This window comes from Helianthus annuus, chromosome 16, assembly GCF_002127325.2.
Source record: "Helianthus annuus cultivar XRQ/B chromosome 16, HanXRQr2.0-SUNRISE, whole genome shotgun sequence".
In the NCBI taxonomy this organism is placed as follows: Eukaryota; Viridiplantae; Streptophyta; class Magnoliopsida; order Asterales; family Asteraceae; genus Helianthus; species Helianthus annuus.
The window spans coordinates 163,116,209-163,139,412 of NC_035448.2; the positions used below are offsets into that span (position 1 = coordinate 163,116,209).

Below are 23,204 nucleotides of genomic sequence, written 5' to 3' on the forward strand. Positions count from 1 at the left end.
TACAGTCTCATTGTTCGGCTAATTACGACGAAACACGAACAGACGCGAAAAACGAACCAAATTACGCGACGAATGGAATTTTATCAAGCCAATCACTAAAATAAAATATTTTAATGATTACATAAATTTTTGAATGTCCGGATATATTCAGAACGTAATGCGCGAAAATGCAAACTTGTGCACTTTTTGACACTTTTAGTCCATGTTGATCAAATAAGTTTATTTTTGCGCACCAAACATCTCTAAGCCTATTTCTAAGCTATGTAAAGAATATTTAGGGCATGTTTAACTTATGATCATATCCCGTAAGGTTCGATACCACACGAATCGATAGACTTTTGCAGTTTGACGCAAATAGTCCCTCTAATGCGCAAACTTGCGCATATCATCATATAATAGCATTGAAGCCTTATCTAATCCATATTAGGCATTCTTGAGAGTATTATAAAACATCATAAGGCTTCGGGTTCATAAAAAGGTCATTCAGAGGTATAATTAAACATATTGACGCTGTTAACCCCTTAAACTTGCAAAGTTGCGCGTAACGTCACTTAAAGGCATAAAAACCTTAGACGGCCAATCATTGGCATTACCGAGAATATAATCAAATATCATGAAGCTCCCGGTTTGTTAAAAGGTCACTCAGAGGTACGAATTAACATGTTGACGCTTTTAACCCTTTATTGCGCAAACTTTCAATTAATTACGCAAACGGCTACACTCGATCAACAAGTGGCTCATTTGTGAATATAAATATTGTAAGAGGTTATTCAGAAACTTATTTTTGGTATGATAACACTTACAGTCCTTTCATAATCAAAGTTTTTGATTTTTCGGAAAATTAGTCCCTTAATTTCAATGTTTGACTTTATTAGGGTTTATTACACGTGTCAATACATCATTGGACGTGTTTTTACGAGGTGTTACAAGATACGGGTCAGATATTTTGAACGGGTCAAAATAGCTGATTATATTCAGCAGTCAGTTGATACGTGGTCGAATAACGGTGTTCGTAATTGCGTAACTTGATGTTTTTACATGGGTTTTAATTCCGACTAGCCTACTTTTAATTAAAATTGTGTTTTGCAGGTTTAATGAAGTTCAAGGTGCTTTTTGTGAGCTTTACAGACCATCGGGATGAAAAACGGACAACCAGGACACGAATTGGGTCAACCGAGAGCAAGGAAATGGAAAAACGGAGATCAAGGGTTCAAGGCACCGTAGCCGACACCGTGGAGGGCCGTCGGTGACGCCCTCAGATAAACTCTGTCGCCTGAAATACGTCGTATTGGTATCGAGTAGTTTCAACCATCAGAAGTGTTTTGGAGAAGCACTAGGCGTCGCCGACGCCACCCTTGGCCATCGGCGACGACCTTTATAAATGGGCGATGCAGATTTTTTGGTTAGTGAGTTGTTGGACGAGTTATATCGTGTTTTGACCATCTATTCGGGAGTTACACTATGGTTTGAAGTTGGAATCCATATTGGAGCCACAATACACCATCTTTATCATCTCTAATCCATCAATTAGACAAACCTTGATCCGAATCATTCAAATCCATCATCCAAATCATCATCACAACCATTCCCCAAACCTTAGTTCATCCACTCATTCATTCTTTCATCACCAACACTCACCAAACCCCTAACCATCATCCTTCATCCATTTCAAAGTTTCAAGATGACCAATTTCAAGTTCTCAACATCCGGTGATCAAGTCAATTCGATCATGAGCGGCTAATTTTGTGGAGGTTTCACCCCGGGGTAGACTATTGTAAGATTTAGGGTTTTATTACTTGTTTGATATTTGGTTTGTGACAAATTGAATTGCGTTTGAATCTTTAGACAATTGTCATACGTTTGTATTAAATTTGCGAATTGTCGAGTGAATTATTAAATTTGACTTTGTGAAATGTATATGCGTATTTATGCTTTGTCTTTTGAGATGATTTTCTAATCCAAGGTAATGAAGTGCATCGTGGTCCGTATCTATAACGTTGATAGCGATTGGCACCTACGCTTTGTGATTGTTAACCCGTTAATGAACTAATTCGATTAAACCAAATTAAAACATGTAGTAACCCTAGATCTTGCATTTGTTGAACCGGGCGTGAACCTTGTTATTCCATCTTATTTTATAATCGATAATCAAGTTTTCTTGCAATCATTTGATTTCTAGTAGTTAATTAATTCAATCAACTTTGTTAATTTAATTCAATATCTTTTCAAACAAACAAAAACCATAAAAATTAATCTAGAAATCTTCATAATAGTGATAACATAATAGTGATAACTCTTCGTGGTTCGACCCCTTACTACCACTAACACATTTGTTAAGGGTAATTTGGGAATATAAATCTTATCTTTGACTAGAGCGCGACATTCCGATCATCAGTTTATTTTTAATATGTTTTTATTATATGGGTTGAGTTATAATATAAAGGATTTTAAAATAAGAAGGGTAAGAAGCTACCATAGAGTGACAAGTGTCCAAAGATGAATCAATTGAGAAGGTTAATTTTGTCCAAAAGAATAAAAAGAATATGCACATGCAAGTCACATGCTATTTCTCTCATACTTTTTAAACGTCCGTAACTTTTTTATACTTCATTTGTTTTTTTTAAATCATAGCATAAAATCGAGTGTCTTTTCATCTATAATATGAGTACCCTATTGTTATAGTTTTTTTTTTTAAATTCGAAAACCAAGTTGCGTATTAAACAATAAACATAACGTAAAACACAATGAGTTTTAAAATAAAAAAACACAATGGCAAGTAAACCAAAAACATAATCGGTGACAACAGATAAAAGATACAATGAAAAAAGATACAATGAACAATAGACTAAAACACAATGGACATAACGTAAACACAATGTATATCAAACTAAAAAAACAATGTAAAGTAGTATATTATTAACCAATCGGTTACCAGTTAATCACTTCGGTTTATTCGATTAGATTGATGGTTTTCGGTTTGGTTAATTTAATTTCAGTTAATAGCAAAAACCAAACTTGGGCTAAAACTTTTGCTTAGAAATATGTGAAATTAAGGTATAAATACATGAAATGAAAGTAAATATATGAAATGGAGATATAAACTATGAAATATCTGAACTGGAGGTATAAAATCTATAAATATATGAAAATAGGAATGATTCGGTTCGATTCAGCTAATTTTGGTTTAACGGAAGTACAAAAAAATGATAACCCATTTTTGGTTAATTCGATTTTCAGTTAATTCGGTTTTTGGTTTGTTTCGTCTGTTTTTGGTTTGGTTTAGGTTAACTATTTAGTTATTGGTTAATAACCGATAAGATCGCACGCGATGCGGCGGGTGTAACACCCCCAAAATTCCACCTGCGGAAACCTCGCGAGGCGTGTTACGCATCAGAGTTCGAGCCACCAATCACATTGAACCAATGATAGATATTAAATAAGTCATGACATTAACTACTATTATAAAATGTCAACATGTTATCAATTCTCAAAAGTTGTGTAGCGGAAGCATGTATTAATTCGTTTAGTAATAGTTCCACGATAACATTCAAAATCAATGTAACGTTTATAAGTCACCCAAGAGTCTCGATCCATGACCACTCCAGCACTCACAGATAGCAAGTCCAAGTTCCAAACGTTAATGACCTACAAGCATGCAAACAAGTGTGTCAGACTACCCTGGTGAGTTCAAAGTGTTGCTTACGTGTTGTGTTACCAGTTATATGTTAATGCGATTCAATGATACGTTACGATGTTGCTCAAGTTAGTTACCCTAGGAACTATGCCCTTACGTAACCGAGGAGTGTGCCTCTTAGCAACCCACTATGTTGTCCAGTTAGTTACCCTAGGGGAACCGCCCTTACGTAACCGAGGAGTGTGCCTCTAAACAACCATAGTGAAACCCAGATAATTAGTACCTAATAGCGCTATCAACTAATCACCCCCATTGCCCTCCAGGCAATAACCAAAACCGATTAAGTTATTTACCCAATGTTTTCCCTTCCAAATGTTTACCAGTTGTCCCAAACCACCGGGACGCATGCTTGAGAAAAGTGCAGTGAACTCACCTTGGTTTGCTCGGTTAGACTTAGTTACTTGTATTATCGTTGGACACCCCAATCCCTAATATGGTTCCAATAATAATCAGTTTTGTTTACATAGAATTCACGTATTCAACAAACATTGTTTTACAGTCGATTTACAATTGATCGATACGTCCTATCATGGCTTACCAGTAACAATTAGTTGGGTATTCACATATAACTACATATTTTGTCTCAGGTTGCACTCATGAAACATATACACACAATATCATGCAACATGTAATAGTGGATCATGTAATACTCTCTAACCCTAGCATACATTACATTACTACATGTACTGGATACTTGCCCACCAGCTAGGTTATTTGTTTTCCATGTGAGGCAGCCCAAACTATATTCGATGATGTGTGTGTGTGGCCCAAGTTTAAGAAGCTAGCCGACATGTATGAATCCGACTATTGTGTGCGGCCCAAACCCAGTCCCTATTAACTCTTAACGAATCACAATCATATGTGTAACATCTACCCCTTTTTGTTTGAGATTTGCATTCCATACCATTCATCTAATTGATTAACCCAACCCAAATCAGCCCATAATGTGTCCAGCCCACTAGACATCAAAATCCAAGAACCTGCGCGGCCCAACAGTTGGATTTCCAATTCACAGAATTGGCTTTACCCCCACCGATCTACCCACTATTCCTATCATTCCAACTAATCTCAGCATAACGTTCAATTCATGCAGATTTCATTATTTATCAATCATCAATATAATCCGATTTATTATTTACGTGTCATGTAACATAATCATCATCCAGTTCAATCATTAAATCTATATGCATATATCATCCAGCCGACTGACATGCCATATCACCTAATCGACCCTATATCATCACATTCAAAACATGTAAATCATTCAATCAATATCCAAATACTAACCGTAATTATTCATTATAAAGCGATCATCATAATCTAGTTAGTCTATAACCGAGTCAATACTAATCATACTCTTCATGTTAACTATGATACATGATGATTCTAAATCAAGAACAATTAACAAGAATTGAATGTAACAACATTACTAACCGGTATGTATGATTACTGGATACACAACTATGAGCTTCGAATGAGGGGGAAGGGTTTCTCCTACTGCCGTACGTAATCGAATGCCAGAGGAATAGGGTGAAGTTTGTTATGCTTTTAAACTACATCAGATTAGATTTAGAATATAATACGTATGGGAGGTGTTGGGTCGGTTAACTTGGTTAACAAGGAGGGGCCGGTGGGTTATATAATCGGTCATGGGCTCAAGCCCAAGTGATTTAAGTGACTGATCGATTTTAGTTAATATACAAGTTAGGGCCGATGACTTTGTTTAATAGTGTTTGTACAAGTTGGGGCCGGTTAGTATATGGACTATCAAGAGTTAAGTTGGACCGGATAACTCATAAATTGGGTCGGTTATATACGATACAAGGGTTGGGTCAATTAACAATCTATCAAGCTTGGCGGACTACAACCTATCACATCAGCTTATCGGGCCTCATAACGGGCTTCACTAATACATTTAAACATAATTATGGCACGTTTACATTAATTAACTAGTCGTAACGAAAGTGAAGGAGGAATAACGAGGAATCGAAGTTAGCGAGATTAACCTTAAAAGTTCGGGTTGTCACATCATCCCCAACTTGAAGGAAATTTCGTCCCGAAATTGGCAAGCGTCAAGTGTAAGAGAAACGAAGTAAGAAATCAAAGTTGTTGCGGGTTTTGCTCAGTTGTGACATCATCCCCAACTTGAAGGAAATTTCGTCCCGAAATTCACCAGTGATATCAAGAGTTGGTTCAATTCCTTGAACAATTGAGAACATTGAAGTTTTAACCCATCCTTTCGTTCCTATGTGAACTTCAGTCCACGCTACGAAGTTTAACAAGCTCTCACGATTGTCATATGACTCATGCTAGCGGACCTTGACTTCAAATTCCGATAGTTAGCCCATGCTTTCGATAGATTCCCTGACATATACAACTGATCTGATGACCTCAAATTCCGGCAAGGGTATCTCCAAGATTTCATCGGGCAACCACTGCCTTAAACCTAGGGCATACATGCCATTACGATAGTTATCCCGTTTCATCAATTAGCCTGAGTTTGTGAGCCAAGTCACCGTTTGTTCCAGTAATCCGAATGTCTCACGCGTCGTAAAGTAAGGTTGCCAAAGAATGGGACCCAAATGCGTCCAGTTATGTAGTAAGCGTCGTCTGCCTTCTGTTCTAATCGCTGTCGTGAGCCACGTATGGCTTCGGCTTTGACATTTTCGGGTTTCAATGCTTCCACCTGAGCATTTCGTATTTGTGCTGGAAGGCTAGGCTGAATCGTAAGCTGTAGCACTCGCACGCGCCGAGGTAAAGTGTCCTTCCGACTGAGGGCGTCAGCCACATCCTTGGCCTTTGCCTGGATGGTACTTGATAACGCATTCGTAATCGTTCAGTAGTTCAACCCATCGTCGTTGACGCATGTTTGAATCCTCCTGCTTAAGAACACGCTCGAGACTCCTGTGATCGGTGTAAATCGTGCACCTGGTACCGTACAGGTAGTGTCGCCATATCTTAAGCGCGAAAACTGCAGATCTCAACTCTAATTCATGCGTCTTGCAGTTCCGTTCATGAACCTCATAAGCAATGACCTTGTCGCGCTGCATTAACACACATCCAAGACCTTGGACGGATGCGTCACAATATTCTACGAAATCGTCCGTGCCCTCTGGCAATGAGATAATAGGTGCGCCGCAAAGCCTATCCTTTAGGTGCTGAAAAGCAGTCTCCTGGGGATCTCCCCACGGTAGGTGACACCCCTCCGTGTCAGTAGTGTAAGTGGCTGCGCAATCTCTGAGAAGTCCTCGATAAACCGTCTGTAGTAACCTGCCTCACCCAAGAAATGGGTGTATCTCTTGTTGGCGTACGTGGTGCAGGCCAGTTCCTGATCGAGTCTACCTTGGATGGATCGACATGGATCCCATCCTTGTTCACTACGTGGCCTAGAAAGTAGACTTCACGAAGCCAGAAGTTGCATTTCAAAAACTTAGCGTACAGCTGTTCCTTCTGAAGAAACTCTAAAATAAGGTGTAGATGCTGCTCGTGTTCCTCCTGGCTCTTGGAGTAGATCGGAAATGTCGTCGATGAAAACAATGAAGAACTTGTCTAGTTAGGGTTTGCACACCCTGTTCACAAGGTTCATAGATACAGCAGGTGCGTTCAATAATATCAAACCATCCATCATATCAAACATAAAGTATAGTAGCTAAAGTAATTCATAAAACCCAATACGATTGATGTTCAAACCAAACTTTGTTTGAGTAGCGAAAACATAATAATGAAAACCCAAAATAAGTTATAAGTTCAAATATCGTTCATTGCGTCCCCTTGTCCTAACACGAAAGCTCGACCTCTTGCCCCGTTGCCATTGCTGTTGTTTCCAGCATTGTCGTTATTCTGGCGGTTGTTGTTGTTGGCGTTCTGGTTTAACTGAGGGCAATCCCGTTTAAAGTGACCCTCATCACCACACTGATAGCACCCCTTCCTGAAGCCCTGGTTCTGCTGAGGTGGTTGCCCCTGTTGTCCTTGGTTCTGCTGGTTCTGTTGCTGCTGGTGTTTGGGTTGTGAGGCCCTACAATCCCTGGCCTCATGGCCTGACTTACCACATTTGTTACACGTCCGACCACACGATCCCCAATGATGATAGCCACACCTGTTGCATCGTGGCTTCCTCCCTGCATACGAACCCTGGCTGTGGTCGCTTCCCTGGCCTGGATTGACAGAAGACGACTGGCTGATGTTGCGGCTGCCGTTGTCTGGCCTTTTCTGAGTCTGGCCAGCACCAGATGCTTTGTCATGATCACTCCACTTTCGCTTGTTATCATTAGTGGACGCAGTGGCAGTGGGTGTGGCAGCAGTAGCAGCCGAAATACGCGGAGGTAACGATTCGCTTTCCACCTCTTGGTCCACAATCTTATGAGTCAGACGAACAATCTGTGTCAAATCATTGAGATGGGCTGCAGTGACCAAGCTCTTCACACGCGAAGGCAACCCTTTGATGAATAACTCAATCCTCCGGGGCATAGGTCGGGATAAGTTTGGGCACATGTCGGCCAGTTCATACGATCGTTTCACATACGCTTCGACTTCAGATCCAACCATCTTCAAGTTGTAGTATTCGTTTTCCAACTTCTGGACCTCGTCCCGAGGACAGTACTCTTCCCTGATCAGCTCTTTAAAGTCTTCCCAAGTTGTGGCATTCGCGGCCTCAATGCCCAACAACTGCACTTGGGCGTTCCACCATGTTAGGGCACCATCAGCCAAGGTACCCGCAGCATATTTCACCCTGTCCCCAGCGGGACAGTTACAGATAGCGAACACAGACTCTGCTTTCTCGAACCATCTCAGAAGTCCCACAGCCCCTTCAGTCCCGGTGAAGGTCTGTGGCTTACAGTCCATAAACATTTTGAATGTGCACGCAGGCTGGTTTGGTTGAGGTTGCGCTTGTTGACCTAATTAACGGGAGGAAACACATTATAGGAATGAAAAGACGTGTACGTGGTATAAGAGTAAAAGTACTTGGTACATTCCGTACCAGCTTGATAGGCTGCTAAAGCCTCAGCCACGCGAGTATTGATTAGGTCAGTCAGCTCAGCCTGAGTCATGGTGATGTTACCACGTCCGTGTCCTCGTCCACTCATGTTTCTATAGTTGGGAATAAACCGATTTAGGAATCGAAACGAGATAGGAGTCAAGTATCATACTGATATTTACGTACTACCAAGTTCACACATAGTAAGGCAGAACCCTTCTCACGCTCGATAAGCCTCACTGGGACTTGCATGCACCCCGCGTTATTATTAAGTGTGCACCCATAATAATAAGGCAATTTGCATGTTTATCTCAGTGCCTCTTAGCTTGCGCTCAAAGCTTCCCCCGTTCAAACAACACAACAGATGATATCATAGTTCTATGGTTTACATGAGTCGAAGAGTAGTGTCACACTATCAAGTCACTATGGTGTTAAATGTTTCAGTTCATGTAAGCTGTGAGTGTGTGACTGCTAAGCAAGTAATGCATAAAGTGAGAGAGAGACGAACCTTGCAATCTGGAGCTGAGTGTCATGATCGATTTTCGAAGTTGTTCGGTTATAGTCTGGTTTTACAAAACGTTTTAAAACCTAGTTCACTATAACTAGTGGCTCTGATACCAACTGTAACACCCCCAAAATTCCACCTGCGGAAACCTCGCGAGGCGTGTTACGCATCAGAGTTCGAGCCACCAATCACATTGAACCAATGATAGATATTAAATAAGTCATGACATTAACTACTATTATAAAATGTCAACATGTTATCAATTCTCAAAAGTTGTGTAGCGGAAGCATGTATTAATTCGTTTAGTAATAGTTCCACGATAACATTCAAAATCAATGTAACGTTTATAAGTCACCCAAGAGTCTCGATCCATGACCACTCCAGCACTCACAGATAGCAAGTCCAAGTTCCAAACGTTAATGACCTACAAGCATGCAAACAAGTGTGTCAGACTACGCTGGTGAGTTCAAAGTGTTGCTTACGTGTTGTGTTACCAGTTATATGTTAATGCGATTCAATGATACGTTACGATGTTGCTCAAGTTAGTTACCCTAGGAACTATGCCCTTACGTAACCGAGGAGTGTGCCTCTTAGCAACCCACTATGTTGTCCAGTTAGTTACCCTAGGGGAACCGCCCTTACGTAACCGAGGAGTGTGCCTCTAAACAACCATAGTGAAACCCAGATAATTAGTACCTAATAGCGCTATCAACTAATCACCCACATTGCCCTCCAGGCAATAACCAAAACCGATTAAGTTATTTACCCAATGTTTTCCCTTCCAAATGTTTACCAGTTGTCCCAAACCACCGGGACGCATGCTTGAGAAAAGTGCAGTGAACTCACCTTGGTTTGCTCGGTTAGACTTAGTTACTTGTATTATCGTTGGACACCCCAATCCCTAATATGGTTCCAATAATAATCAGTTTTGTTTACATAGAATTCACGTATTCAACAAACATTGTTTTACAGTCGATTTACAATTGATCGATACGTCCTATCATGGCTTACCAGTAACAATTAGTTGGGTATTCACATATAACTACATATTTTGTCTCAGGTTGCACTCATGAAACATATACACACAATATCATGCAACATGTAATAGTGGATCATGTAATACTCTCTAACCCTAGCATACATTACATTACTACATGTACTGGATACTTGCCCACCAGCTAGGTTATTTGTTTTCCATGTGAGGCAGCCCAAACTATATTCGATGATGTGTGTGTGTGGCCCAAGTTTAAGAAGCTAGCCGACATGTATGAATCCGACTATTGTGTGCGGCCCAAACCCAGTCCCTATTAACTCTTAACGAATCACAATCATATGTGTAACATCTACCCCTTTTTGTTTGAGATTTGCATTCCATACCATTCATCTAATTGATTAACCCAACCCAAATCAGCCCATAATGTGTCCAGCCCACTAGACATCAAAATCCAAGAACCTGCGCGGCCCAACAGTTGGATTTCCAATTCACAGAATTGGCTTTACCCCCACCGATCTACCCACTATTCCTATCATTCCAACTAATCTCAGCATAACGTTCAATTCATGCAGATTTCATTATTTATCAATCATCAATATAATCCGATTTATTATTTACGTGTCATGTAACATAATCATCATCCAGTTCAATCATTAAATCTATATGCATATATCATCCAGCCGACTGACATGCCATATCACCTAATCGACCCTATATCATCACATTCAAAACATGTAAATCATTCAATCAATATCCAAATACTAACCGTAATTATTCATTATAAAGCGATCATCATAATCTAGTTAGTCTATAACCGAGTCAATACTAATCATACTCTTCATGTTAACTATGATACATGATGATTCTAAATCAAGAACAATTAACAAGAATTGAATGTAACAACATTACTAACCGGTATGTATGATTACTGGATACACAACTATGAGCTTCGAATGAGGGGGAAGGGTTTCTCCTACTGCCGTACGTAATCGAATGCCAGAGGAATAGGGTGAAGTTTGTTATGATTTTAAACTACATCAGATTAGATTTAGAATATAATACGTATGGGAGGTGTTGGGTCGGTTAACTTGGTTAACAAGGAGGGGCCGGTGGGTTATATAATCGGTCATGGGCTCAAGCCCAAGTGATTTAAGTGACTGATCGATTTTAGTTAATATACAAGTTAGGGCCGATGACTTTGTTTAATAGTGTTTGTACAAGTTGGGGCCGGTTAGTATATGGACTATCAAGAGTTAAGTTGGACCGGATAACTCATAAATTGGGTCGGTTATATACGATACAAGGGTTGGGTCAATTAACAATCTATCAAGCTTGGCGGACTACAACCTATCACATCAGCTTATCGGGCCTCATAACGGGCTTCACTAATACAATTTAACATAATTATGGCACGTTTACATTAATTAACTAGTCGTAACGAAAGTGAAGGAGGAATAACGAGGAATCGAAGTTAGCGAGATTAACCTTAAAAGTTCGGGTTGTCACATCATCCCCAACTTGAAGGAAATTTCGTCCCGAAATTGGCAAGCGTCAAGTGTAAGAGAAACGAAGTAAGAAATCAGAGTTGTTGCGGGTTTTGCTCAGTTGTGACAGCGGGAAACACAGACATTTGCACAACGTGCATTGTTCGGTTGGTTAGATTATTATCCTCAACCAAAATCGAGGTCACTGATTAGTCTATTTTATTTACCAATCCGTTTTCAGTTAATCGGTTTGGTTTATTCAGTTGACGGTTTTTTTGTTTTATTCATTTAATTTCGGTTAATAGCACGGTTTTTTTGTTTTATTCATTTAATTTCGGTTAATAGCTAAAACCAAACTTGGCTAAAACTTTTGATTAGTACTACAAGAAATTGATGTATAGGTACATGAAATAGAAAAATACATAAAATGCGGGTATAAATATTAATACATGAATTAAAGGGATAAAAGCTAGAAATATATGAAAATATGAATGGTTCAGATCAGTTAATTTTGATTAAATGAGGGTACAAAAAAATCGGTAACCGTTTTTTGTTAATTCGGGTTTCGGTTAATCATTTTTCAGTTAACTCAATTTTTGGTTGATTTCGGGTTTGGTTTCAGTTAACGGTTTAGTTATTACTCACCGTATACAACGTAATATATCAATTTTTTAATTACAAAAACTATTTCAATACTATACTCAAATTAAAGAGAATAAAATACTCGTTTAAATGGTGTAATTTAAAAAATTATTAACATACCAAAATGTTATCTATTTTTGTTAAATATGAGGGTTTTATAAGGGGATAAAGTGTCACTACTAACTAATTATCTATAATTTTGTTAAATATGGTGGTTTAATCACTTGGCATTCTATAGCTATTAAATAATCTATCATAATGACTAAGTACATTGGACTTTAATCACTTGTACATTAAGGCATTATCTACTTGTACTTTTTAATCCACACGTCAATACTGACCAAGACAGCTATCGAAACGTTGACAAAAATGAGTAGGTCGTCATAGTATTTTTGGAATTTTTTTTTAAAAACATTATAGTTTACAAGATATGATAAGAATTACGTAAAAAAAATTATAAGTTTGTTGCGGGGGGATAAAAGTGTAACTAATAACCCATAATTATGTTAAAACTTAGTGATTTAAGTGTAATAAAATGGTGGGCTAAAATATATGTATTGTTTAAAAGACCAGTTTACCCTCATTTAAGGGTGTATATATAAATTAAGAAGTAAAAAATTCTTTTTGGTATCTTAAAATGCCTCCCACTCATGCATTATAATATAGTATAGATAATATAGTATGCATATCTTGGAGGATTCCATTTAACGTATTGAGTTAAATGCCATTTTAGTCCCTGTAGTTTGGGTCATTTTGCCAGTTTAGTCAAAAGGTTTCATTTTTCACATGTGGGTCCAAAAATGTTTCACCGTTGCCATTTTAGTCCACTGGATTAACTTCATCCACTTTTTCTGTTCACGAGAAGGGCAAATCGGTCATTTTATATGTAATTCTATTAACTAGAAAGGCAATTCGTCCATATAAAATTACCAAATTGCCCTTCTCGTTAACAAAAAAATGGATGAAGTTAACCTAGTGGACTAAAATGGCAGGGATGAAACCTTTTTGGACCCACATGTGAAAAATGAAACATTTGGACTAAACTGACAAAATGATACAAACCACATGGACTAAAATGACACTTAACTCTAACGTATTTCATTCACAAAACACGATTTAGTGATCTCCTTTTGGGCAATGCATCATGTGAAGAAACACTTTGGATGGACATAATGTTTTGTAAAGTTGGAATTAGAATACATAAAAGGGTTATTGGATTTTAATAATCCTAAGTTTCACCAGTTGGCCGATAATAATCTCAACTTTAAAAATTCCCTCCAATAATCCCAACTTGTAAAAGTTTGGCCGCCATTGATCATTTTCAAACATATAAAAATTTGGTCTCCTCAATAGATTCAATTACACCTAGAGACTCCTTAATTGATTTAATTGCACCTATGTTAGAAAAGGATCAATGACGGCCAAACTTTTATAAGTTGGGATTATTGGAGGGAATTTTTAAAGTTTGGATTATTATCAACCAACTAGTGAAACTTAGGATCATTAAAATCCAATAACCCTACATAAAAAATATTAAAGTTAAAACACTTATCCTTGATGAAGAGAATGGCGTCTAAATCTTCTAAATACTTTTTATGTTAAAATTTGCAACATTATGTTTTGTAAGGTTAGAATTAGAATACATAAAGAAAGGATCTAATGATCTATATTCACCACTAAATAAATTTCTATGGACAATTTTTATATTGAGATAATATAAAAAAAAAAAAAAAAAAAAAAGACACTGTGCTTTCTTATTCACGAAAAAGTTTTCAAACATAACTTTGGACACATGTACATAAATAAAATTTTCCTATTTGTTCCTCTTTTATGCCAAAGTTGACTGACCATCTATCGTTTCTTTGTATTGATAAGGATAGTGGATCCTAGAAAAGAAAAAAAAAAGGACAGAAAGTTATAATCAGTGAGCTTTTAGCAAAGAAATTGGAAGGTACATGACTATCTCATAATCTTCAAGCTTAAGATCATTGTCAAGTCTTTAAGTTAGAAAGACAAGCCAATATCTTCTAGAAATGTTTAAAAATGTGTAACCTTGAAATCCATTGAATATAATGTTGTAGCTAGATTGAGCCAAAGAAAATGACACAGAAGTATGGTTTAGTTTTAAGGGTTACATATTCATGTATGGACGACTGGCCTTTTCGTCAAACTTTTGAATTCTTAATCGAGCCACTGTGTCCCTCATAAATCAGCAATTGAGCAATTTAACAGCAGTTGATCTGTGATCAGCTTAGCAACATTAGTTCAGATCTGATGATATGATTATTTACAAACCTGCCCGCTGCACCTGTTAAAATAAGAAAGTAAAGATAATTCTCATATAATTGTTTATAAAGTTACATGTAATCATATCTATTTCAGATACCAAAAACAAAGTAAGATAAGCCTCAGATATTCATCCTACAGCCTTCAAGGTGTAACTTCTTGAGATACAAATGCTGCTTGGAATCTTTCTAATTGACCAAAGATAAAGGTCCAAAGCGTTCAGTTGTTTCAATGTACACATGCTGCTCGGAATATCTCTCATACTATAACACCATGATGGATCTAAATCATACAAAGATTCTAACTGACCGACATCATCCGGTAACTTTTCAAGAACTACACAACACTGAAGAATGAGTATTTTCAAATGTTTTAGCAAACAAATGCTATCAGGGAGATGTATAACTTAAATTTAGCTCTTCTAAACATTCTAATTGCCCAAGGGCCTCGGGCAATTCCTCTATGACACATCTTCTAAGGTCAAGTGTTCTTAGAAATTGAAAACCCTGTCTATATAGTATATATATATATACTGACACTTCATTTGCTTTGTGATTTAACGTTTCACCTCGAAAACCCAGATTTGACATAAATTTTATATACATTGAAGAAAATCCCATTGTTACATTAGTCATACAGCACTTGATCCATATGGATTTTATATTTAGAGAGTAATGTTTGACCTCAAAAATCAAAGTGGGTGATAAACTAACATGTACATGATGATAAAAACTACCTTCTAAACAAATTAGCTTCCTGGTCAAATATCAATTTCATGGCCTTTTTAAACTTCCTGTCTATAAGAATGAAAAACAATTCCTACCTATGAAAATGAAAATCAAATGCTCTTTAAGTAGATGGTTCAAGATATTTGAATATTTTAATAAGATTCAAAATGATAAAACCGAAATCAAATGGTTGAAGAAATGACCTCTCGGAGCATATCACGGAAGGCATAGTGATGGGGAGGATTTGATACAAAAAGAGTTCCATCCGTATCGAAAATGATTGCTGCATAAATAAATCACATTTTAGTAAAGAATAGCAAGTTGATTACAGGTCAGATGCACGAATATTAAAACACTGAATTATGTGATTTATGTATGTTTTGAGTAATAACTGAACACCACATAAACGTCTGTAACAAGTAGTATATGCATATGAGCGTGCAAGGTGCCAAATTAGCTAAAACACGAATAAATCGTAGACTTAAATGCAACACCTTTAGACCAGTAGCAATGGTAGTGTGAATCCGGTTAGGCTACATTTTCAAAAACATAGAAATTCAGTGCTAAAATTTGTTTCAGAATCACAATTAGTACTTTTATGTTCCTACAATGAAAGAACAAAAATCTTGAGTTATAAGGTCAAACATCTTGATGTCCAAAATTGATAGATTATGAAACCCTCAAATTGGGAGCGAAAGCCTACTGAATTAAGCATCTAACAAAAATCTTGAATTCAGGGTGCACTGTTTCGTCTAATCAATTTAATCTCCATGAACTCATAACCATAAAAACCATGTCCCAATGGAACGAAGTTATCTCAAGAACAACACACCTACAGTCAAATTTCACTATTTACGTATGTAAAAAACAAACAGAATAAAAAATCATGATATTGGAGTAATTTGTGAAGAAACATACCTGTTTATTGGTTGTAGAAAACGTAAAATTGGACAACTGGGGAAGAGGTGAAAAACATATTTGTTGATCATTCTGTGTTGTACTTCCAATTGTCAGCCTTCCTCCATTGCTTCTTGAAAGCATCTAATATTCCATTCCATGTTTCAGTTTTCAAACCTTTAAAGGAAGAAATGCTCTGTGGAAGCTGAGTTATGCCAGTTCCCCAAACACTTAATAACTGTAAACATTTTAAGTTTCCTAGTTCCTCTGGCAAATGTTTAAGCCCCGTACATTTTTCAAGCCGCAACTCTTTGAGACAATTCAACTTACAGATGCTGTTGGGAATTTCTCTTAAATGAAAGCAAAATCCTAGATCTAATATCTCCAAAGATTCTAATTGGCCAACATCCTCAGGTAACTTCTCAAGATAAGTACAAAATTTAAGAATTAGGGTTTTGAGATGTTTCAACATACAAATGCTACCAGGGAGATGTTTAACTATTGTATCACTTAAATTTAGCTCTTCTAAACATTCCAGTTGACCAAAGTCCTCTGGCAATTCCTCTATGCGAGTGCAAGAAAGGTTAAGAGTTCTCAAATGTTGTAACCTACAAATGCTTCCTGGAAGACTCTTGAAATTAAAATTATAGCAATCGGAAAGATCTAGAGAGACAAGCTTATTAAGATTTCCAATTGATGAGGGTATTTCTTCTATGTTATTGCGTGAAAGATGAAGCTCTAACAAATTATTCTTGGAGTGCTCTGTGATTATATATTCCGGGAATTCTCTCAGATCTAAATAACTTAGATGAAGAACCTCAAGAGATTCCAACCGCTTGATAAAAGATATAGACTTCAAATTCAAACTATGGCATCTATTTAGGTTTAAATAGACAAGGCTTTTTAGACATTCACCGTGCACGTCAAGTGCTACCAATTTATAACAACAATGAAGAGTTAACCTCTCAAGATTGGGTGTGAGCCGAAGGTCAAGGCTCCTTAAATTTGAATAACTCAAATCAAGAAATCTGAGCTTCCTCATAACCTATTATAAAATGTAAAGAGAAACAAAAAAAAAAGTAAAAATATGTTGGTGTGATGACTATCTAATAGATATATACACTGGCGGGTCTTGACCTTAATTTTCGGTAAAATAACTAAATAAGGGGTTCTCAAAATCCAATATTTTATACACTAAAAAAATAAAAAAGTTTCAGTAAAACTAACACTACGAAGCGAAAAATCAGGGGGGTCAGGGACCCCATGGCCCATGAAAAGATCCGCCAGTGGATATACATATATCATTACAATAAATCATACAAAACAATTAATTAACCATATTACCTTTTCACCTTCCCAAAGTTGTTCGATTTTGCTGTCGCGCATTTCAAGTGCAACAAGATTATTTGCTTCAAATGTTTTGGGTAAACACAAATGAGGGTATTCATCCCAATATAGATATTGTAACGAGTTTGGAAAATACTGGCGAGCTTTGTCATGTTTCCAAAACATTCCAAAAAAATTCCACAGGTCGCTCACAAGGTCATGAGAACATTTGTGCTTTCCATGGTTCACAATAAGGCATTTAAGTTTCTTCATATTTTCAAGACCTTCCAAAAAAATACCACAAGTTATCTTTAGATCTACACATCTTGTTGCTTCACTACCCTGCAATTCAAAAACAATCATAACAGTTGTGTTATAAGTTATAACTGATGAAAAATTTGAGAGTTTCATCTCCACCTTATTAAAAAATGGATTCTTACCGAGTTACTAGCCAAGACATGTGCGATTTTCTCTTGAATCCACAATCGACTATGTTTGTTAGGCTCCTCCGGATGCTCACGACATACAATATTCTTGCCCATTTCTACTAGATGGTCATGCATGCCTATGATTCCGCCACGTTTTCCATCTAAAGTTACGATTAGAGATTTTTGCTCAAGAACTCTTAAACCATATTTAGCATTAAATCCACAACTTTCAAGCATTCTTATTGCATCGTCTTTATACCAACCTTGAAGGAAGCATGCCACATCTAGGAATATTTTCTTGTGATCTTCCTCTAGGCTTTCATAACTTAGTTCCAACTTTCTAAGAGGGAACTTAATTGTTTTGAGTTCTTCTAGTGTAGACGTCCATTCCCTATTATCTTTACCACAGAGTTGTGAACCTAAAACTTTGATTGTTAAGGGAAGACCATCAGCATAACGTACAACTTCGAGTGATAAAATTTCATACTCTTTAGTTGGAACACCTTCTCGAAATGCATACCTACGGAAGAGGCGAATTGCTTCCTTATTTGACAGCATAGTGACATCATGGATACATTTCACTCTGTGTGCTATGAGCACTTGCTCGTCCCTAGTTGTAATTATAATTCTGCTTCCCAACTTGAACCAATTAGGATTACCTGCTAATGCCTCAAGTTGGTTTATTTGATCCACGTCATCGAGAACAAGTAGAACCTTTTTCCCACATAACATTGTTTTCATTAGCTTTATCCCTTCATAAACACCACTTACAGTGATGCCTTTATCCTTTAATACATCTCTAAGGACTTGTTCTTGCAACTTCTCTAAACCTAACCGAGAGGCTTTTTCCCTAACATTTTCAACACAGCTAATACCCTCGAAATTAGGGGTCAACTTATCAAAAATGGCATAGGCCAAAGTAGTCTTTCCAATACCCCCCACGCCCTTAATCCCTACCATGCGAACATTATTCAAACCAATCTCTAAATAAGGATCGAGAGCTTGCATCCTTTGTTCCATGCCTACTAAATTCTCATCAACCCCTATATTAATGGAACGTAACTCAAGTGAAACCCGCTCAACCATTAATTTGATAACTTTAGCTTCATGCCTATAGATCAAAGAAGAATATTCAATTAGATTGCTCAATGACCCACATGAGAAATTATTTTTCATTTCTATAACACACAAATTGAATTGTAAAATAAGTGTAACATATTTCATGGTTAATATTCATCTTTTAACTAGACTGAAATGTACTTTATAATTTGACAATAAAACATGAGATATAATGAAGGACTTACCCATTAGCAGTCTTTGACACGTCCAAACCAGACAAATTGGCTGCTTCTTTAAGAGCCTCTCTCCATTTTCTAACCTCTAATTCATCCTTATCTTTATGATTGGCAAGGGCTTCTCCAACAGATCCAGTTTGTTTTCGGACTTCAGAGGGATCCACATGGTAGAACACGGGGAAGGCAAACCTCTCGCCCTTGTTATGACACTCCATGATCTTCAGTAACTCGCTTAAGCACCATGATGAAGATGCATATTTCTTGGAGAAAACAATAATGTAGACTCTGGAGTCTTCAATGGATTGTAAGAGCTCATTGTTGATCTTTTTTCCTATCTCAAGTCTCTCGTCATCCTTGAACGTGCGAATACCATGTTGATCAAGAGCAACATAAAGATGATCAACGAAGGTCTTGCGGGTGTCTTCACCACTGAAGCTAAGAAATACATCATACAGGTAGCTCTTGTTGTGAACGCTTGAACTTGAAGAAGCCATTGAAGGTATGCTTATGCTTAACAGATCCTAAAGAACCAAATAGATTTTAAAGAACTTTTTACCAGATGGTTGCAAAGAAAGTTGAAGAAATGAATTTTAAATAGCAGAATGTATGTTAAGGTAAAGTCGGTCAAGATGTGAACCACACCACAGGGAGACAATTATACAAAAGGAGCTACAAAAGAAGCTAATATAATGTCGAAATAATGTATTTATACAATCTTTTACTTTGTGGAATTAAATTATCTAATTTTCTTAACTACAAATGAATTTAAATCATAAATAAGATTGGTTTGTGGCATTTTGATACTACTAACCTGATTAATTACAATTTAATTGTGGCTGTTGGTTTGATTTGCGGTTAGTATACTTTCAGTCCCACATGAAATGAAACCTAAATAAGGTCTTACTGAAAATTATAAAATTATAATTTAAAATATATTTTAGTATTTTTTTAATGGCCAACAGAAAATTTTTATCCATTGTAGCAAGATGCTACCACTATAATTACATGATTTTACATAAGTACCCCTTGGGATTTAAAATTCTTAACAACTACAATAATTTTATGTTCTTAAGTCTTAACAACTACAATAAATTATTAATGATTGGATAGATTCATTGTATTTCATAAATCATGTTTGTAAAACATACTGAATAATACATACCTAACCCGGGCAAAGATGACATGATAAATTAAAAAAGCAACCATAATTTCATTTATATACAGGGGTTATGATATAATAAAAAGATTTTTTTGGATAGGAAGGTAAAAAAACAATCATATCCATTATCCATTAGATTTAAAATAAATTGCTAAGACTAAACGAGTGAAATTGAAAAAAGAAAAGAGGCGCGTAAATTTGTGTAAAGGTATTATAGTTCATCTAAAGCAATAGTTTTCTCTCCTCCAATCCTCCGTCCCCGGTTTTTAAAACGTTAATAACTTTTTATACGACATTATTTTTTATATAAGAATTACACCATAAAAACGAACGTTTTTTATCTTTAAAACGGGCATACTATTGCTAGATTTTAGAATTTTTTTTCCTCAGAACCCAGATCTTAAAACACAATGGTAAAACCCAGTCCGTTAAACGCAATTCAAAATGGTAAAACCCATATTGTAAAACGAAATTCAAAAACCCAGGTCGTAAAACGCAATTCCTAATGGTAAAACCCAGATCGTAAATTGTAATTCGAAACACAAATCGTAAAACGCAATTCAAAATGGTGAAAAACCTGGAACGTAAAACGCAATTTACAATGATAAAACTAAGATCGTAAAACGCAATGGTAAAACCCAGGTCGTAAAACGTAATCCACAATGTTTAAACCCAGATGGTAAACGAAAATTGAATGTTAGAAACATTAATGAACAAATTGATTGATTCGCTTCAAAAAAAATATAAAAAATGAGAAAATTGTGTAAAATTGAACTCGGTTTCTTCAAAAAAGTTGAAGAACACGTTGATTAAGTGTTTGAATAATTGATTGATAAAGAAAATCGCAAATATGATGTAGTGATTATAGAAAGAGAGTGAAGAAAATGTTGAAGTTGATGTGTTTTAAAAATAGTAGGTTTTAAAGATACAATAAAAATAAAAGGAAGAAAATAAGATTGATTAAAATACTCCTTACATTTGTTTTTCAATTTTGACACATGACACAACCACATTTCATCCTACCCAGACTATACCTCCTATATGATATCTCCATAATATACAATATGTTTAATAATAAGAAAAAAACTATATACACTCAAATCTCTACCTAATTAGATTGACAAATTAAAAATATTTCACTTCTTCAACGCTCATTACTTCCTTCGCAGATAGGATTGACCGAGTAAATCCTTTAATAATTACTTAATAGACAGACTCATATAGTAAGTAGTAAAATATGTGGGTCGTATTATTGGCATACCTGAACCCTTAAATCGACACATTTAATACGCGTTATATAGGCCTATACAGGTCGTATTACTTTTTCAATTTCCAATAAAGACTGATGTGTCATATTTTCTCTACTTGACTGGACTTATATGGGTCGTATGTGCCTATACGGGTCGTATAGACCCCCTGAATTCTAAAAAAAACAAGTGGTTAATTGATAAATCGTATAGACCCCCTGATTTATCAATTAACCCCCCTTTTTTTTTGAGAATTCATGGGGTCTACATGATAAAGTTATAGAAATGTTTTTGTTTTAAAAATAACAAAATTCTTTTATGAAACTTTGTTAAAACTATGATTAAATATATACAAAAATTTGTAAAAAAAACCCCAATTAACCCCGTGATTTATCAATTAACCCTTTGTTTTTTTAGAATTCAGGAGGTCTACATGATAAAGTTTTAAAAATGTTTTTTATTTGAAAAATAAAAGATTTCTTTTGTTAAACTTTGTTAAAACTATGATTAAATGTATACAAAAATTTGTAAAAAAAAAACAAAGCAATACGGCCCGTATAGGCCTATAGGACCCGTATAGGTCCAATTAAATAGACAAAATCTGACACATCAGTCTTTATTGGAAATTGAAAAAGCAATACGACCCGTATAGACCTATACGGCCCGTATTGAAAAATTAAAATGTACGGATAAATTGGCTGATGTGACAATAGAATTCCCCAAATATATAAACAATCAATACTCATTTTTTGGTTGATGTAAAGTTGTATTGCTTTGTTAAAAGTGTTTTTAAATTTTGTAATTTTGTTGTATAAATATATTATTAAAATTAGTATTTAACAAAATGGTGTATGAACAGAAAGTATAATCTGGTGGGCTTATAAATAAATACTATTGTGTTAGTAGTGACAGAAACGTTGACCAAGATCTCTGGGGCGGCATAAAATAACCGGGAAGAGTAGACATCGTCTCCTCCGGTTTCACACAGTCGGCCGGAGAAACGATTTCGGTGACTTAGTTTACAGTAGGTATGATGGAAAAACTCATATAATATAACTAATACATGAGAAGGAATATTCTTACTTGAGCAATAAATAGGCAGTAGATAGATCGGAACTTCGTTTAGATAACTTAGTTGGATCTCCTCCGGGATTGAGGTGGGGTTTTTACTGAAAGGGGCGGCAAGTGCAGAGTCGTTTCACTTCAAATGGGAAGAAGCATCAAGCATGGCATGCACATACTCACTATATATATTTTTGTTTTGTCAACGCTCTTCACTTCCCTTGAGGATCAGCCTTGACCGAGTAGCAAATCCTTTAATTACTTATAAATTTATGGGATAAGAAAGTAAATTGAAATGTAACTAAAAAAATTTATTAGTATGTAACTAAAAAAAATTTATTAGTATGTAACGAAAAAAATAAAAAATATTGTGGGCAGTCAAGATACGAACCACACAAAAGGAGCCTTTGTGGAATTAAAATATCTGCTTTTCTTTAGTGGAAATGAACATGTATAAGATTTTTTTTAACAAATTTCTGTTA

At 36.2% G+C, this 23,204-nt stretch overlaps 1 protein-coding gene across 5 annotated transcripts; it reads right to left on the minus strand.

Annotated features, from left to right (window-relative positions):
• Positions 1–14,209: 14,209 nt before the first annotated feature.
• On the minus strand, positions 14,210–22,911 carry LOC110910157 (TMV resistance protein N). Of its 5 annotated transcripts, none has more exons than XM_035985907.1 (7): positions 22,744–22,911; positions 19,264–19,775; positions 17,972–19,070; positions 17,550–17,873; positions 17,168–17,250; positions 16,227–16,349; positions 14,210–15,591 (listed from the first exon to the last, which is right to left on the minus strand). In XM_035985907.1, exons 2-6 carry the CDS (start codon positions 19,746–19,748, stop codon positions 16,319–16,321), a joined length of 2,022 nt encoding a protein of 673 aa, XP_035841800.1. In that variant the 5' UTR covers positions 19,749–19,775; positions 22,744–22,911; the 3' UTR covers positions 14,210–15,591; positions 16,227–16,318. The 5 variants fall into 5 exon arrangements, with proteins under 5 accessions (XP_035841800.1, XP_035841797.1, XP_035841799.1 ...); XM_035985904.1 differs by having other exon boundaries at positions 14,210–14,602; positions 15,512–15,591; positions 16,227–17,250; positions 22,744–22,907; XM_035985906.1 differs by having other exon boundaries at positions 14,210–14,926; positions 15,512–15,591; positions 16,227–17,250; positions 22,744–22,907.
• Positions 22,912–23,204: the final 293 nt, after the last annotated feature.